The sequence below is a fragment of the Rhineura floridana genome, chromosome 22, assembly GCF_030035675.1.
Source record: "Rhineura floridana isolate rRhiFlo1 chromosome 22, rRhiFlo1.hap2, whole genome shotgun sequence".
Classification (NCBI taxonomy): domain Eukaryota; kingdom Metazoa; phylum Chordata; class Lepidosauria; order Squamata; family Rhineuridae; genus Rhineura; species Rhineura floridana.
In genome coordinates this window covers 1,926,081-1,944,079 of record NC_084501.1, presented here as the reverse complement: position 1 = coordinate 1,944,079, position 17,999 = coordinate 1,926,081, and the positions used below count along the sequence as shown (strand labels likewise).

The window sequence follows — 17,999 nt, the reverse complement described above, 5'->3', positions numbered from 1 at the left end:
CTGACAGAGGGGCAGTTTTCCCAGAAGGTGAAGTCAGGGTTGAAGCTTTAATCACATACTCACTTTTCTGGGAGTAAAGCTGCAATGCTATGACTTACTTTTGAGTAGACATGAGCAGACATGCTGTAAATCAATGGGACTTTTGCGTGAACATAGCAAAGGATTGTGTTGTAAATCTTTCCTCCTCCAATCCTTTTTTATAAGCAATTAGGCAGAGCTTCATTACATGAGAAACTATCAAACTGGCTAGAGCAGGAAAATATACTTGAAGACGAGTCAGTTTCAGGATGGGACGCTCCACAGCTGACCAAGGGCTTCAACATCTTGCTGAAAAGTATGCTCTTCTCAACTAAGGAGGGGCTTCACGCAGGTTTTATTGGCTTTAAGTTGGCATTTGATTTGGTTTCAAGAGATATGGGAAAAATTGAGCCCACAAATATTGACAGGAGACTCCTTACACTAATGCATAGTCTTTATGAAAACACACGCTTGGGGGTCAAATGTGATCGTGTTGGTCATTTAACCCATTCCCACTTTTAATAGAGTTAAACAGATATATATTTTGGCTTCCATATTTAACTCCTTAGCAAAGGTAAATTCACATCCTCCCCAGTTGGCAAAAAGACCCGTCACCCTTCTCTATGCAGAAGATGTGGTACTTTTATCCTTGTCAAGAATTGGTCCGAGATGTCTTTTAAGTGCTTTAGACTTATACTGTAAAGAACGGCTGACAATTAACTATGATAAGTCTAAGGTCCTAATTTTTAATAGGAGGAGGACTAAGCATCGATGGCAGATTAATGACCATCAAATTGAGCAGGTTATTATCTATAAATATCTAGGTGTAACCTTTCATTCAACAGGCTCGTGGAAAGTCCAAACAAAAAATGCCCTTGCGAACGCTCAGAGAAGCGCAAAGGCACTCCGATCTTTTGTTTATACCAAAGGTGGTCAATATATCCCCGCAGCCATCCAGGCTTTTGTCACCAAGGTTATAGCCCAGATGTTGTACGGCTGCCAGCGATGCATTTTTGATGATTTTGCCCCCTTCGAGGCCATACAAACAAAATTTATAAGAGCTATATTAGGAACCCCAACATGTGTACCTAATACAATTTTACAGTTGGAGGTGGACCAAATCTCTGTAGAGGCACATGCAGTGATATATAAGACAAACTTCTGGCTAAAGCTGATGTTTTTTCCAGTGGGATTAGCTCCTGACGGATCCTTTTCAATCTAGATGAAAAGGACATTGTCTGCAAAACTGCTGAATTTGGATTTTTCTACTGCTGCTATTATGGCATTAGGTTACACTATGGCTAAAACTGATGTATCCCAGCGAATTATGGACATTGATCTACACAATCATTTGAGGTTGGCCGCACTGCACTCTAGCTATGGAGATCATGTGAGAATGTTTACAACAACCAATTATATGACAAATTTGTCAATCTCCAAGTACAGAAAAGCTTTCACGCTCACTAGGCTCAATGTTTTACCTTCTGTGCTTCTATTTAGAAGGCAGATTTAACAAGGTTTCAGATAAACAGCGTTTATGCCCCTGTGACACAGGATATGTGGAAACTCGCTCATGTGCTGCTGTATTGTCCTTTTTATCAGGACTCCTGACTTGATCTTATCACCCCAATTCTTCAAAAAAATCTCAGGGAGGTCTCATGCATTTTATTTAGAATATTTACTCTCAGATCGGAACCCGCAGGTCATATATAGTGTGGCAAGATTTTGTGCATCAGCTGTTACCTGTCTGAGAGTGATGATGGAAAAATAATAACTAACCTTTTTGGAACTTTTTGTCCACTGGGGTATTTATTCAACACCATTAGAGTCGTATTATCATGCTGCAACTGTTTCTTTCTTTCTCTATATAACATTGATATGTTTTTATAGTTTTTAAAATATCTGAGTGCTGGTCTTTGACTGTAATAAATGATTGCTAGGCAGGGCTTACTTAGATGTCACTGCTTTTATTTGGAAGGAAACTAATGCTGATTTTTAAAAAAATATTCTGCAATGACTAGCTGATAATTATTTGACAATAAACTAAAAATATGGGGTATATGTATTTTTACAACTCTAGAGTGTGTGTGTATATGTGTATGGAGTCTTTCAAACAATCCTGTGAGGTAGGGTTGCCAACTGGAAACCAAGGCAGCTCACAACAAAAAGTAAATCCATTTAAAATCCAACAACCATAAAAAGGAATATAAAATACTTGCAAAACAGCTTGAAGTGCCATGAAAGTGGCATGATTCTGAATTTTGGGTTGGGTGAGTGAAGTCCTTATCATTTGAGGTTGCAGTCCTGTGAATACTTACCTGTTCGAGTAAGCCCCACTGAATACATTGGGACTTGCCTCTGAGTAAACATGCATAGAATTGCACTATTAATATCTTTACGGGTTGTATAAATAATAAACGTCTTTGACAGTCACTTATATAAATATTTCTTCATACTATGTCTTGGTATGTATCTGATCTCACACTATGGCTGTACTTTACTATTTCCTCTACATTTTGAGTGTTCCCTCCTTCCTTGGGGTGGTCATGGTCCCCCTCTGTTGCTTTCACCCTGAGGGGCAGATTAGGCTGAGAGATGGTGAGTAGCCCATGGTCACCCAGTCTGTTTCTATGGATGTAAGAGAGTGAGGTCAGAGGTAAATGAAATCCAAATAGAAAAAGAAAAGCCACCTATCGAGCCTTTCCTCCCAGTAGGAGCCCATGGTGGCAGTCTTAAGGTCTGGGATGCTTTTGACCCGGCAACCCTGAGAGAAAGAGAGAGACAGGGACGGAAATGGAAATCTCACACATTTTCTCAGAAGAATGTCTGCCGGACAAATTTTGGCATCTCTAGTTAAAATAGGACTGCAGTTCCAGGTGATGGGAAAGACTTTCTCTGTGTGAGACCTTGGAGAGCTGCTTCCAGTCACAGTAGCTCAGCGATCCTCAAGCCTTTTTGGGAAATCAAAGAATGTGAGCACCACAAAACACCCATTCCACAGAAGAAAAACTAGCAATGCTCAGAACCTGTCTCCAAATTAGGCAAAAATCCTACAAACACCCCAACATAAAATATCATCATCACCACCTATCACCCGCCCTTCACCCAAAGGTCCCAGGGCGGGTTACAACCATTTTAAAACACAACATCAGAAACAATTTAAGAACAACCTAAAATCCCCAAACGGTGGTTCCTAAAATCACACGTCTTAGGTGCCAAAGGCCAGAGTAAAGAGGCGATTACCAGTTATTACCAACCATCAGTTCCATCACACAGTTGCAGAGTAAACTATGAGAACTGTAGGGATTAGCTCAGAAATGCTTCCATTCATTTTACAATTGCTTCAGTGGGTGTCAGGATCCTACCTGACCCTTTCCCCAGGGAGATGAAGAGGCTTGGGATCCCGTGGAGAACCCCAGTATGATTGAGGACCTGGAGGGATCCCAAAGGGTCCCAATGCGGCCTGAATTGCTCCATCCCATGATGTCTCACCTGGCTCCTCCAATAACCCCACTGACCACATCCTGAGAGCTGCCTTGAGCCGCAATTCTCCCCTGGGCCCCTAGAGCAAAGGTGGCTGTGGACCCAGCAGGAAGACCAAAGTTGCTGTAGCAGTGTCTGTTTGGTTGCCAAAAGTCTCATTCACCCAGAGGTCTCCTCAAGAGGAGATCCAGCTGCAAACAATGGCCCAGGAGATGATCAGGAAGAGGAGGAACGGTCGGTGAGGACATAAGCCTCTCATGTCTCCTTTAGACACTTGTTGGGCTGTCAGGCTCTCTGTTAAGCTCCTAAGGTCTAGCACAGTTGCTCCAGTGTCCCCTAGCTCGGTTCCAACTCCTACACTAGGTACCAATCATGGACCATTCCAGAATTCTGGGAGCTGAACAGGGCATGTGAGAATTACATAAATAAAACACAGACAAAAAAAGCAGGCAACTCCAATCCCCCAAATCAGCCCCTCCCTAAAGCCTCTATTTAAAATAAAACTAAAAATTGGGAGGGGCAGGGGCCCTTGATGGGTGCTGGGGGGCTGTTAGAGGGTGCCATGTTGGGGAGCCCAGGGGTAGATGCATCTGACCTTGTATGAGGCAGGTTCCAGGGCTCCCCAAAATTCAGCAGGACATGAAAGCATTCATACTTTTTCTTGCACAGAGATTCTCTCAATGTTGGAAGCAGAGTGCAGATGTTTGGGAACACCAGCTAGTTAGTTAGCTGCAGGCTCAGTCACTTTAGGACACAGGGCCCAGAATAGTAGGGTTGCTGCAGGGGCTTCAAAGTGCAGGCAACCTGCGGCGCTTGCTTTGTGTAGTGAGGCTTCATTTTGGCAGATGGACAGGCTGTGAGTGGCACAGCTTTACATCTCCTAGTCAAGAAGTGGGTGGAAAGACAAGGAAGGTGGAAGCTTAAAAAGGGTGGAGCCCAGCTGAGGAGATGCAGCCACCTGGGCTGGAAACACCTCTTGGGAGTAGAGGAGACTGATCACAGCAGCTGACAGAAGCCGGCTTTGTTAGCGAATTGGAATTCCATCAAGCTGTGTGGGTAAGTGTGGAGGCACACAGGGGGCTGGTTCAGATGTGCAGCAGAGTTTGCTGGGTTTTAGGAAAGATCTGAAAGGTCTGGATTATTCGAACTGACCCACAACCAGAGGCTAGGATCTTGGGCCAGTCGCAATCAGCCGTGGAGCCATGTTGCAAGGATAAAGGCTGCAAAACACTTTGCACATTAAACATGATGTGCAAATAGTTATTATGAATAATATGCCCTGATTGATTGACATGCAAATAGTAAATATCTGGAGATGATGGGACAGAAACGCTGCTTCCAGACGGGGCTGGACACTGAGACATTGCAAGTGGGACATTGCCAACATTTTTTTAAATGTAGTGGATTTCTCCTAAAAAGAGTAAATCCAGATTAATTTTGGGAGGGGAGTGAATAGGGGCTGGCATTTTGATGCCAATTATGTTGTGTGAATGATGGGGGGAAATCTGTGCATGAGAGCACCATTCTATTCCATAAGAAACACTTTATATGGGAGCACCCAGAAGTCTCTTCCTAATAATAGTGAAAAGCAAGAAGAGAGAGAGGCAAAACAGAAATAAACAGCAAGCAAGATGAAAGAGGTGAAGGGCATGATATGTTAAGAGAGAGAGAGGGATGGTTACATGGAACAGGAAAGTGGCCTGTTTGCCATCACATTTCTTGCCTTCAAAGCTTTGAGGAGATGGGGATCAAAACCAAAACCCAGGGTTTTTAAAAGCTCCTGGAGAGGGCCCTGATATTAGGAACACAGGAAGTGGGCTTACACCGAGTCAGACCATTGTTCCATTTAGCTCAGCACTGCCTACACTGACTGGCAGCAGCACAGCAGGGTTTCAGACAGGAGCCTTTCCCATCTATCCCTGGAGGTGCTGAGGATTAAACCTGGAACCTTCTGCATGCAAAGCAGATGCTCTGCCACTGAGCTGCGGCCCTTCCTGCTGTGTTAAGCTGCTAAATGGAGATGGACTGCCAACAGAAGAACATAAGAAGAGCCTGCTGGATCAGGCCAGTGGCCCATCCAGCATCCTGTTCTCACAGTGGCCAACCAGGTGCCTGGGGGAAGCCCGCAAGCAGGACCTGAGTGCAAGAACACTCTCCCCTCCTGAGGCTTCCGGCAACTGGTTTTCAGAAGCATGCTGCCTCTGACTAGGGTGTCACAGCACAGCCATCACGGCTAGTAGCCATTGATAGCCCTGTCCTCCATGAATTTGTCTAATCTTCTTTTAAAGCCATCCAAGCTGGTGGCCATTACTGCATCTTGTGGGAGCAAATTCCATAGTTTAACTATGCGCTGAGTAAAGAAGTCCTTCCTTTTGTCTGTCCTGAATCTTCCAACATTCAGCTTCTTTGAATGTCCACGAGTTCTAGTATTATGAGAGAGGGAGAAGAACTTTTCTCTATCCACTTTCTCAATGCCATGCATAATTTTATACACTTCTATCATGTCTCCTCTGACCCGCCTTTTCTCTAAACTAAAAAGCCCCAAATGCTGCAACCTTTCCCCGTAAGGGAGTCGCTCCATCCCCTTGATCATTCTGGTTGCCCTCTTCTGAACCTTTTCCAACTCTATAATATCCTTTTTGAGATGAAGCGACCAGAACTGTACACAGTATTCCAAATGCGGCCACACCATAGATTTATACAACGGCATTATGATATTGGCTGTTTTATTTTCAATACATTTCCTAATTATTCCTAGCATGGAATTTGCCTTTTTCACAGCTGCCGCACACTGGGTCAACATTTTCATTGTGCTGTCCACCACAACCCCGAGGTCTCTCTCCTGGTCGGTCACTGCCAGTTCAGACCCCATGAGCGTATATGTGAAATTCAGATTTTTTGCTCCAATATGCATAATTTTACACTTGTTTATATTGAATTGCATTTGCCATTTTTCCACCCATTCACTCCGTTTGGAGAGGTCTTTTTGGAGCTCTTCACAATACCTTTTTGTTTTAACAACCCTGAACAATTTAGTGTCGTCAGCAAACTTGGCCACTTCACTGCTCACTCCTAATTCTAGGTCATTAATGAACAAGTTGAAAAGTACAGGTCCCAATACAGGTCCTTGAGGGACTCCACTTTCTCCATTGGGAGAACCGTTTATTCCTACTCTCTGCTTTCTGCTTCTTAACCAATTTCCTACTCTCTGCTTTCTGCTTCTTAACCAATTCTTTATCCATAAGAGGACCTCTCCTCTTATTCCATGACTGCTAAGCTTCCTCAGAAGTCTTTGGTGAGGTACCTTGTCAAACGCTTTTTGAAAGTCTAAGTACACTATGTCCACTGGATCACCTCTATCTATATGCTTGTTGACACTCTCAAAGAATTCTAATAGGTTACTGAGACAGGACTTTCCCTTGCAGAAGCCATGCTGGCTGCTTCAGCAAAGCTTGTTCTTCTATGTGCTTAGTTAATCTAGCTTTAATAATACTTTCTACCAGTTTTCCAGGGACAGAAGTTAAGCTAACTGGCCTGTAATTTCCGGGATCCCCTCTGGATCCCTTTTTGAATATTGGTGTTACATTTGCCACTTTCCAGTCCTCAGGCACGGAGGAGGACCTGAGGGACAAGTTACATATTTTAGTTAGCAGATCACCAATTTCACATTTGAGTTCTTTGAGAACTCTCGGGTGGATGCCATCCGGGCCTGGTGATTTGTCAGTTTTTATATTGTCCATTAAGCCTAGAACTTCCTCTCTCGTTACCACTGTTTGTCTCAGTTCCTCAGAATCCCTTCCTGCAAATGTTAGTTCAGGTTGAGGGATCTGCCCTATATCTTCCACTGTGAAGACAGATGCAAAGAATTCATTTAGCTTCTCTGCAATCTCCTTATCGTTCTTTAGTACACCTTTGACTCCCTTATCATCCAAGGGTCCAATCGCCTCCCTAGATGGTCTCCTGCTTTGAATGTATTTATAGAATTTCTTGTTGTTGGTTTTTATGTTCTTAGCAATGTGCTCCTCAAATTCTTTTTTAGCATCCCTTATTGTCTTCTTGCATTTCTTTTGCCTGAGTTTGTGTTCTTTTTTATTTTCTTCATTCGGACAAGACTTCCATTTTCTGAAAGAAGACTTTTTGCCTCTAAGAGCTTCCTTGACTTTGCTCGTTAACCATGCTGGCATTTTCTTGGCCCTGGCGGTACCTTTTCTGATTTGCGGTATGCACTCCAGTTGCGCTTCTAATATAGTGTTTTTAAACAATTTCCAAGCATTTTCGAGTGATGTGACCCTTTGGACTTTGTTTTTCAGCTTTCTTTTTACCAATCCCCTCATTTTTGTGAAGTTTCCTCTTTTGAAGTCAAATGTGACCGTGTTGGATTTTCTAGGCAATTGGCCATTTACATGTATGTTTAATTTAATACCACTATGGTCACTACTCCCAATTGGTTTGACAACACTTACATCTCGCACCAGGTCCCAGTCCCCACTGAGGATTAAGTCCAGGGTTGCCATCCCTCTGGTTGGTTCCATGACCAACTGGTCTAGGGCATAGTCATTTAGAATATCTAGAAATTTTGCTTCTTTGTCATGACTGGAACACATATGCAGCCAGTCAACGTCTGGGTAGTTGAAGTCACCCATTACTACCACATTTCCTAGTTTGGATGCTTCCTCAATTTCATATCTCATCTCCAGGTCTCCCTGAGCATTTTGATCAGGGGGACGATAGATCGTTCCCAGTATTAAATCCCTCCTGGGGCATGGTATCACCACCCACAACGATTCTGTGGAGGAGTCCGCCTCTTTTGGGGTTTCGAGCTTGCTGGATTCAATGCCTTCTTTCACGTATAGAGCGACTCCGCCACCAATACGTCCTTCCCTGTCCTTCCGATATAGTTTATATCCAGGGATAACCGTATCCCACTGGTTTTCTCCATTCCACCAGGTCTCCGTTATGTTCACTATATCAATGCTCTCCTCTAAGACCAAGCACTCCAGTTCTCCCATCTTGGTTCGGAGGCTCCTAGCATTAGCGTACAGGCACTTGTAAGCAGTGTCTCTCTTCAAGTGTCTTTGGCACTTGTGGTTTGGCCTGTGGTAATTTTGCCCTTCTGAATTTATATCCTGTGCCCCTGCTCTCACAATGCCTACTTCTAGGCCTACCCCTTTTAAAATTTCATCATTTCTTTGGTCTTTATCCCAGGGGGGAGGTTTATTCCGAACCGGACCTTCCTCGGCTCCTGTCGGGTTTCCCCCCTCAGTCAGTTTAAAAACTGCTCTGCCACCTTTTTAATTTTAAGTGCCAGCAGTCTGGTTCCATTCTGGTTCAAGTGGAGCCCATCCCTTTTGTACAGGCCCGGCTTGTCCCAAAATGTTCCCCAGTGCCTAACAAATCCAAACCCTTCCACCTGACACCATCGTCTCATCCACGCATTGAGACTGCAAAGCTGTGCCTGTCTGGCTGATCCTGCGCGTGGAACCGGTAGCATTTCAGAGAAAGCCACCTTGGAGGTCCTGGCTTTCAGCATCCTACCTAGCAACCTAAATTTTGCTTCCAGGACCTCACGGCTGCATTTCCCCATGTCATTGGTGCCAACGTACACCACGACCACTGACTCCTCCCCAGCACTGCCTACCAAACTATCTAAATGACGGGCGATATCCGCAACCTTCGCGCAAGGCAGGCAAAACACCTTGCGGTCTGCACACCCATCACACACCCCACTGTCTATGTTCCTAATGATCGAATCACCCACTACAAGGATCCCTCCAGCCCCCGGAGATATATCCTCGGCACGAGAGGATAGCTGCTCATCCCCCAAGGAATGGGTCCCTTCAAGTCGATCCCGACTTATGGCGACCTCTGAATAGGGTTTTTGTGGTAAGTGGGGGGTTTACCATTGCCTCCCTCTGAGGCTGAGAGGCAGTGACTGGCCCAAGGTCACCCAGTGAGCTTCATGACTGTGTAGGGATTCGAATCCTGGTCTCCCAGGTCGTAGTCCAACTCTTTAACCACTATGCCACACTAACTAGCCGGTCCTTAACAAGAGGTCTGCAGATAAGACTGATGTTGATTTTGGCTGGTGTGTCTCAGAGGAAGGAGACTGGGCTGGTGTTATCATCATCAGAAAATTCCAGCTATGCTAGGCGAAGAGAGAATTCATGGGTAAATTGTTAGATTCTGCATGTGAAAAGCCACCGTTTTCAGTGACCAACAAGGTGATGGGTAAGTTGCCTGTGCGCCCCCCCCACCCCAGCATTTTCTCAAGAGTCTTGCAGATGCTTTTCTATCTGCCCAAACCCTGACTCCTTGCACCCCCACTTGAAGTATCTTCCCACCCTCCATGTCCCCCCAGTTGTCCCACCTGTTATTTTAATGTTATGACATTTGTTCATCATTAAAATGGATAAGCTGTTCTGAGTTCATGTTGATATGAAATGGATGGATGGATGGATGGATGGATGGATGGATGGATGGATGGGCGGGCAGATATGCCATTCCCTGCCAGAGAATAGCATGATCTCTACCAGTACCACACAAACTTGATGACATTTATACACCCCCCTTTTTTACAAAAGCTCAAAGCAGCATACATGGGGGGCCCTTTCATCCCCACAACAAGCCTGTGAGGTAGGCTAGGCTGGCCCAAGAGGAGCCTTGTGGAGGAGTGGGAATTTGTATCATTTCTAGCCAACATTCTTTAACAACTGCACCATGCTGACCATCACAGTGTCCATCAGAGTGTCCATCAGAGAGGACTGCTTACCTCAAAGGCTTCCCCCCCCCCTTCCATCTGTCCCTGTTACACAAAACAGTGGAGAATAACCAGCTCAGCTCTGTGAGGCTTTATTGTTTGGCTGATGTGGAGGCTTTTAATTTGCTGATCAAGCCAAAGCATTTACCAGAACGATGGTTTTTTTGAGGGGAGGGGTTTTAAAAAAAACAACAAGAGAGAAAACGAATGAATTGGAGTTGCACATTTTGTTGCAGGTCCTACTCACCTAACCAAACTGCAGATTCAAACTTCTAATCAACCCTAATCTCAACATTGTTGTTGTTATATGCCTTCAAGTCAATTACAACTTATGGCACCCTTATAAATCTTTTCTGGACATATTCATAGGGTTTTCACGGAAAGAGGTATTCAGAGATGGTTTACCATCACCTTCCTCTAAGCCTACCGCACCCGGGATTCCCAGGCTGTCTCCCATCCAAGTACTAACCAGGCTTGACCCTGCTTAGCTTCCGAGATCAGACAAGATCGGGCGTGTTCAGGGTAGTATGGCCATAGTATACTTGTCATTTATTCCAAAGGAGCAGCCATGTTCTTGTAGAAGAATGAGACAGAGTCTTGTGGCCCTTTAACAGGGCTGGCCCTACCATTAGGCAGAGTGAGACAGCCATCTCAGGCAGCAGATTCGATGGAGGGGGGGTGGAACTGTTGGGTGAGATTCAATATCAATCTCACTGTGCCACATTCTCCCAGGTAAGGCACAGAGTGGAATGGACCCTGAATCTGGATTAGGAAGGAAAACACATTTAACACAGAAGTGACTTTGATCAAAGGTTCTACCCGCTCAAAGAAGCTCCCAGTCCAACCGAGATGCAACCTTGGTCAGATAGACAACTTTATTTAGGAAGAAGCAACAATTTATAGACCGCTAGGGCACGGTGAACAGTAAGACAGAGTCATCAAACAAAGCTGTAAACAGACGTAATAAAGGAACAAAAGGTGCGTTTTCACTCTTCCTGTCTTCCTGTTCTTAAAGTTATCACCCCCTTCAAACAGACACTTTGTGACCAGTGGTTAAATGCGTCTTTGAAATGTGTCTCTAAAAGGAACATTCTCTGCCTTTGTCCTAGATAAAGTAAGGCAGTTTCAACAGATTATAGACTTCATTGCTTTGCTAAGAATTAACGCATACTTAGCACAAGCCTAAAAGGATAGCGAGAGATACATTTTTTTATAACAAACATAATTTTCCACACCAACAGAACAGGCATGGCTGTGTGTCCTATGCAAGCGAACCTTCATCTCTCCCCCCCCCCCAGCCTGCTGCTGTCAGGTACAATGGAGGTGGTGTCCAGGGTTGCAAGGCTCAGGGCCTGAGACTGATCCTGTATCTTTAGGAGAAGAGAAAGTCAGCCAAGTGCAGGTGTTCTTGCAACACTGTAATGGGAAAAACCACAAGGTGGAATTCTCCCTTCCCCCTGCACAACTTTTATAGATACAGAAGACCTTTTGGAGGTTGGGCCTGGAAACCATCTTGTGGTTTTTCCCATTACAGCGTAGCAAGAACACCTGTACTTGGCTAACTTTCTCTTCTCCTAAAGATACAGAATTAGTCTCAGGCCAAGAACCTGGCAACCCTAGTGGTGACCCATTGCCAGCGTTGAAGAGAATCTGCTTGGTTTATGTACCTGGGGGAGGGGTAGAGAGGAAAAGGCAAACAACAGAGCCAAAAGATCATGAAATGCATGAGGAATAGTCTACAGCAGCCTTCCTCAACCTGATGCCCCCCAGACGTTATGAACTACAAATCCTCTCAGCTTAGTCAGTATGGCCAACGGTCAGCCTGGGCCAGCCCCGTCACTGGGCAAAGTGACACAACCGCCTCAGGCAGATGTCAGACTAGGAGGGCAATGGTGACAGACACCTCTAAGCCCCCCCAGGCATTCCTATCTGTTGGAGCTGTACATATGGTACATAAGCTTGCCTTAGCCCCTCTAAAATATTGTGTGCCCCTATCACGACTCTTGCAGCTGGATATACCTGCCTCCCTCGTCGGCGAGGGGAGGAGGAGGCACCATCTTGTCCTTCATCACAGGCAGTAAAAAGTCTTGGGCTGGCTCTGTGGTTGGGGATGGTGGCGGTTGTAGTCTAAAGCATCTGGAGGTTAGGAAAGGCAACACTCTGATGCAAACTGCAAAAATGCAAACAAGATAAGAACAGAGTGTCCACAACGGCAGTCACTGGTTATATTACTTATTTTCTTAGTTTTGCTAATTTAACACCTACAAATAATTAATTGTTGTAAACTGCCCAGAAAGCTTCGGCTATGGGGCGGTATATAATATAAATGCAATCCAATCAATCAATCAATCAATCAATCAAATAATTTCCTATTTTGGGAGATTTTAGCTAGTATACATTTGGGCTCTGTGGAGATATTAGACAGACCACTGCTGCCCTTTGCATTATCACTTGTGCGCCTGTTGTTTGCAATGCCCCTGCCCCTGCCCCTACCCCTACCCCCACCCCTGCATGCAGGTATCTGACAACTCAGAATATCCCCTCATGCCTGCAGCCAAGCGTGCTTTAGTCCACAGAAGGATGTGCAATTGGTCTTTAAGGTGCCACAAGACCCTCTGGACATTTTACTGCCTGAGGTGGAACAGGAAATGGGACTTGAAAAGTGAAAGGGCAAAGTAGTACCAAAGGCTGGCCAGGTTATTTTGGCACCCCAGGTAGGAAATTCCACAAGCAGCAATCTCTGTAAAAATAATTTTAAAAAAATAATTGAACCACTGAGAATGTCTCATGGATCATTGATTATACTTCCTGCAGGGAGGTGAAGGAAACCCCTTCAGCCCTTTCCCTCTGTGCCTGCTTTTTTATCCTTGTAGACACTCTGGCAGGAAGGTTAAGTTTGGAGAAGGCAGCCACCTTGAGGTCACTCAGTGCGCTCTTGGGCTGTGCTGTGCTGTAGCGCTGGGTCTCCCAGCCCAAGGCCAACACTCTTGCTCAGCTTTCTCCAACCGGGAGCCCTCCAGTTCTTTCTGCTCCCACTGGCCTCAGCCATTCGCCTTTCTCTTCTCATTGTCCAAGAGCAGCCGAGACACCCTTGAGGTGGCAGAGGAGCAAGAGGTTGGATCTCAAAATGCCCATGGTAGCTAGGGCTGGTGGGAGTTGCAGTCCAAAAACATCTGGGGAGCCACAGGTTGGGAAAGGCCGGCTCTGTGCCATCACACACCAAGCGATGTTGCCCCATATCTTTGCCAACACTGAGCCGCTGTCTTTCAGAGACCTCCAAGTGATGCCATCTTTCCCCTGCACTGCCGTTGTCGTCTTCGCTCTTCTGCTGGCCATCAGCTGCTGGAGTTATGAAGCTGGCACCACTGGAGTTGGTTGCCATCTCCGCCGTAAGCTGCATGGCTTGGGGAGGGAGACAGCAGGGGTCTTGCGGGGGTGGAGGAAGGGGAGATGCTTGGGACCCCCCTGGTGAGCCACTCCTCACATTTGCAGCAGGAGGGGCACCGAGCCCAGCAATTCCATGCTAAATAATAAAAGTTCTCAGGAAGTGTTCAGAGCAGCTTGAGCTAAAATTGTCCTCTTCCCCACCCTAAAAAAAGGAAGAGTGTATTTTAAGAGCATGTGTGGATGGGTTTTATACCTCGAGATAATTATAGGAATGTTATGATCACAGGTGCCTTTTTTTTAAAAAAAACTTCCTTCTTTGGGGGGCAGTGGATACAGCACTGAGCCTCTCCCCACCCCAAGAATTGCATTCCTTTGGGGAAAATCTGTCAGGGGCTTCCTGCTGGTGATGGGGACGGCTGGAGCCAAAAGCAGGCCCCAGAGCCATCCCCGCCGCTCTCTCGTACACCCCATTCATTCACGTCTCTCCCAACTCTTTCACTTAATTGTGGTACGGGGGGGGATTTGAAAGAGGGGGAAGGCTCAGGGCACTGGGAGCCTTAATCCTTCTCCCCCAGCTGTAAATACCACCCAAAATCCCAGGTTCCAGGCTATGGTCTGAAGGCACATGAGGCCAGCTCCCTGCTGAAGGTAAGCAGGGTCAGGTCTGGTCAGTGACTGGATGGGAGACCGCCTGGGAACCGTATGGAAGCCGCCTTGGGTTTCTAGCATGGAAAGAAAGGCGGGGTAGAAATGTAATAAATAAATAAATAAAAGCAATGCCCCAAAGGACAATTAGACTTAAAAGACAGTTTTCATTCTGCCTAATGGCTGTGCAGGAACAAAACCACCAACCAGAGGGGGCCACATCTGGACTGGGAGCGGGGTCTCCCCAGCCCTCTTTTAAAATAAGCAGGCAGGCAATTAGAATATAGACTTTTTCTTATTACTAGTGAATGTTATCAACTGGCTATTGCTACCTTGCTTAGTACTGTACTAGTTAGCTTTTGAGGAATAATTGCAGTAGGTCCAGGGTCCAAACACACCTAACTGCACTACGGTCCGGAAACAGCCAGGGAAACCAAGAGTCATGAATGAGCCCTGGTCTCCTTTGGGAGGAGGGCGGGGATACATATTTGGTAAATAGATAAAAGTAAGCCTACAGCCCTGGCCAAATACTGGCTCTGGGAGGTCGCAGTTCGGCCCTTGCTGCTGCTGCCACCACCACCCACCCAGCTGGCCCTCCTCCTTATCTCGCCAGCTTTCAATGTGACCATCAAGAGCGACCACCGAGGGAACTGCCGCAGCAAGCACACAGTCCAGGCCTGCGTGGGCTACTGCGAGTCCAGCGCTTTCCCCTCCAAGTACTCGGTCCTCCTGGCCAGCAGCTTCAAGCACAACATCACATCCGTGTCCCAGTGTTGCACCATTGCCAAAATGCGGAAGGTGAGTGAGGTCCCAGCAGCCTCCACGTGCACGAGTGCCTCTCAATTATGTGTGTGACAGTCCTTGCAGCTGGACTCCCTGCAGTCCAGGAGCCCATTGAACCATAACCAGAGGGTGAAATAATGTTCTGGAATTAAAGTTAGTGCTTTGCATCCCACTTTTCTATTTAAATGATGAGCAAATGTTAACACAGCAAAAACACTAAAATAACAACCCATTAAAACAACAGTTCTCGCAAAGACATTACAAAAGCAGAAGGTTGCTAATTAAAGGCTTCCTTGAACAAGGACAAGGCTTCTTCACAGGCCCAGTGGTGGAGCATCTTGCAGGAGCCCCCAGGTTCAACCCCCAATATCCAAGCACTTGAAGAAGGCGCAGGTAGGAGGCAACAGGGGGAAACCCTGGAAAGGCTAGGGGCAAGAGGGCCTGGGTCTGAATGTGACACAACCCCATGCAATGCTTTCAGGGAGATGGGGGCTGCATCTAGTCAGAGTAGACACTACTAGCCTAGCAGAATAGACACTCCCTGCTAACAAAGCACCTTGGTCTATGCATTTATTTATCAAATTCACATTTTGACTGTCCAGGTGCAGGTAGCAACCAAAGGGTCCCTTCTTTGGGTGCCCTCCAGTGCCTTTTAGATCCAAATGCCAGGTGAGGCCAAGGCTTGCAGCCTTTGGGATCATCTTGGTCCTCACTTTAGGTCAGCCGTCATTATGGTGCACATTTGGCCCTTTGAGAAACAAGTTGCTCTTAACATTCTGCTTGTAAATACAGGAATTTGGAAAAGGAACAGATAAATAGACCCAGCCTTTTATTTGGATTGGTACAGGATACGTTAGGTTAACTCTCATGGTGGTGTTGGGGACAGCCCTACTGGCTTGGGGTGACTCACGGGGAAAACACAATAGTGCTGGCTGGAGTTGCTGGGGGTACCAGATCAGGAAAGGTGTCTCTGCCTCTGGGCAGCCTATTAGGAAAAAAGACACTCAAGGGCGTGCGCACCCATGCAGATGCACAAGGCACGTACCAAATCCTGTTCCGGCTGAGAAACTGGGTACTACCACCTCCTGCCCTTTGGTTGGCCCAGCTAGGCAAGGCAGAGGGAATTATAGAGCGCCTGAGAGGGGTAGGAACCTGGCACCCTCCACAGTCCAGCTGTCACCCAACACCACTGGGAGAGCACAACGTAGCAGGCCTGATCAGACAAGAGCAGGGCTGGAGCGGCAAAGCCAGCCTCCATCTTCAGCTCTATCTGCTTCCTTCTACAGATCAAGGTGCAGCTGCGTTGTGGGGCCACCCGGCATGAGACCCTGGAGGTGTTCACAGCCAAGACTTGCCAGTGTGACACGTGCCGCCTCTCCAGGTACTAGGGAACAGGCCTGGGAGAAGGCACAAACTTCTCCTCCAACCTGCATTCGTGATCATCAGTGCTGCTTCCATTCCCACCAAATATGTTGTCTCACTGTCTGCTGTTTAACGCAAGGAGGAGATGGAACAGCTATTAGCCCGGATGGCTAAATAGGACTTCCTAGTCCATCGAGTACTAGAGGCTGGCAGTTGCGGGTGGGGTGGCTCTTACCTTTATGCCTTGCTTCTGAGCTGCCCAAAAGTATCTGATCATCATTACCCACCATAGAAAACAAGATGCAACTGCACACTTTTTATATTCTTGTATTTACAAATAAAATGCAATCACTTTGTTCCACAAAAGCTGTTTCTGGTATTTGAATAGATTCCCTCTTGGCTGCAGCTTGCAGGACAGCTTTCTCAAGGGTGAAAGAAACCGGGGGGGGGGATGGAGAGAAAGAGGCCCAGACTGGAAAAAGATGAGATGAAGACCTGAGGCTAGGGAGGGGCTATTGCCCTCTAGATGTTGGGACTGCACTTCCCTAAATCCCTGCTCATGGGCCATGCTGGTGGGGGCAGATAGGAATTGTAGTCCAACACCACCTGAGGCCCCCCACCCCATCTTAAGTGCTAGAAAATGTGCTTATTTGCAGAATCATGTCAAGATTTTTCCAAGTGCCAACACATTTCAATAATTGTTATTTAGCTCTTTGCCTGTGGGTTTCTACCATCCTGATAATCCTGGGTGGGCAAGAGCTCAGCGTGGCAACAGAATGATCTCGACATGATTTTGCAAATAAGCACATTTCCCTCAGCAACTAAGAGAGTCACCTATGCTTAAACGTGGATTCCTGCACTGAGCAGGGGGCTAGACTCGATAGCCCTATAGCACCTTCTAACTCTACTTTTTAAAGATTCTATGAGTCTCACCCAATAACTTAAGTGTGAAGGGACAGAACTCAAGAATCAGAGCTGGAAGGGACCCCAGAGAAAATCTAGTCCACCACCATCAGTTACAATGGTGGGAATGTGTCGTAACAGGTTTCCCCAAAACAAAACCAGCCTGTTTGGAAATCTCCAGTGCAGGCGAATCCACCACCCTGTTCCACTGTCAAAACAGCGCATGCTATCTGGATGTTCTTCCTAATGTTTAGTTGAAACCCCTTTTCTTGTAACTTGAACCTGTTGACTCAGGTCCTGCCCTCTTCGGCAGCAGAGGCAGCCCCCAGCCCTGCAAAGAAGGCCACTTCCTGGACACAGCTGATCCTGATCCACAAGGGCAGGGGCCATGGGAAATGCCTGCGGCCCTCCGCTGGTGGAGACGGACTCCAATCCCCGTCAGCACCAGCCAACGGCCAGGCACACTGGGAACCCAGCAACATTACATCCATTAGGGCTCCTATATGTGACGACTATTCTAGGGAAGGAGTAGATGAGCCCCAAAGAGGGTTTAGACCCCATCACTCGGTTTGCTTACAAAGCCGTTACTCTCCTTCTCTTGGAACAGCTCTGGCCTCAGGCACCAGGCACCATCTGCAGCTAGTGCTGCTCCTTCCCGCTG

General features: G+C 46.6%; 1 protein-coding gene and 1 pseudogene across 1 annotated transcript; one reads left to right on the top strand and one right to left on the bottom strand.

The window, feature by feature from the left end:
- Positions 1-4,487: 4,487 nt before the first annotated feature.
- Positions 4,488-16,743, top strand: GPHA2 (glycoprotein hormone subunit alpha 2). The gene is made up of 4 exons (XM_061606350.1): positions 4,488-4,557; positions 13,529-13,647; positions 14,904-15,088; positions 16,360-16,743. Exons 2-4 carry the CDS (start codon positions 13,542-13,544, stop codon positions 16,459-16,461), a joined length of 393 nt encoding a protein of 130 aa, XP_061462334.1. The 5' UTR covers positions 4,488-4,557; positions 13,529-13,541; the 3' UTR covers positions 16,462-16,743.
- LOC133375275 (5S ribosomal RNA) lies at positions 10,679-10,797 on the bottom strand (annotated as a pseudogene).
- Positions 16,744-17,999: the final 1,256 nt, after the last annotated feature.

Coding starts and splice junctions, on each gene's coding strand:
- GPHA2 (XM_061606350.1), top strand. CDS start 13,542: ATGCCATCTTTCCCCTGCACTGCCGTTGTCGTCTTCGCTCTTCTGCTG. Junction 13,648..14,903: donor AGTTGGTTGCCATCTCCGCC/GTAAGCTGCATG, acceptor TTATCTCGCCAG/CTTTCAATGTGACCATCAAG. Junction 15,089..16,359: donor CCATTGCCAAAATGCGGAAG/GTGAGTGAGGTC, acceptor TTCCTTCTACAG/ATCAAGGTGCAGCTGCGTTG.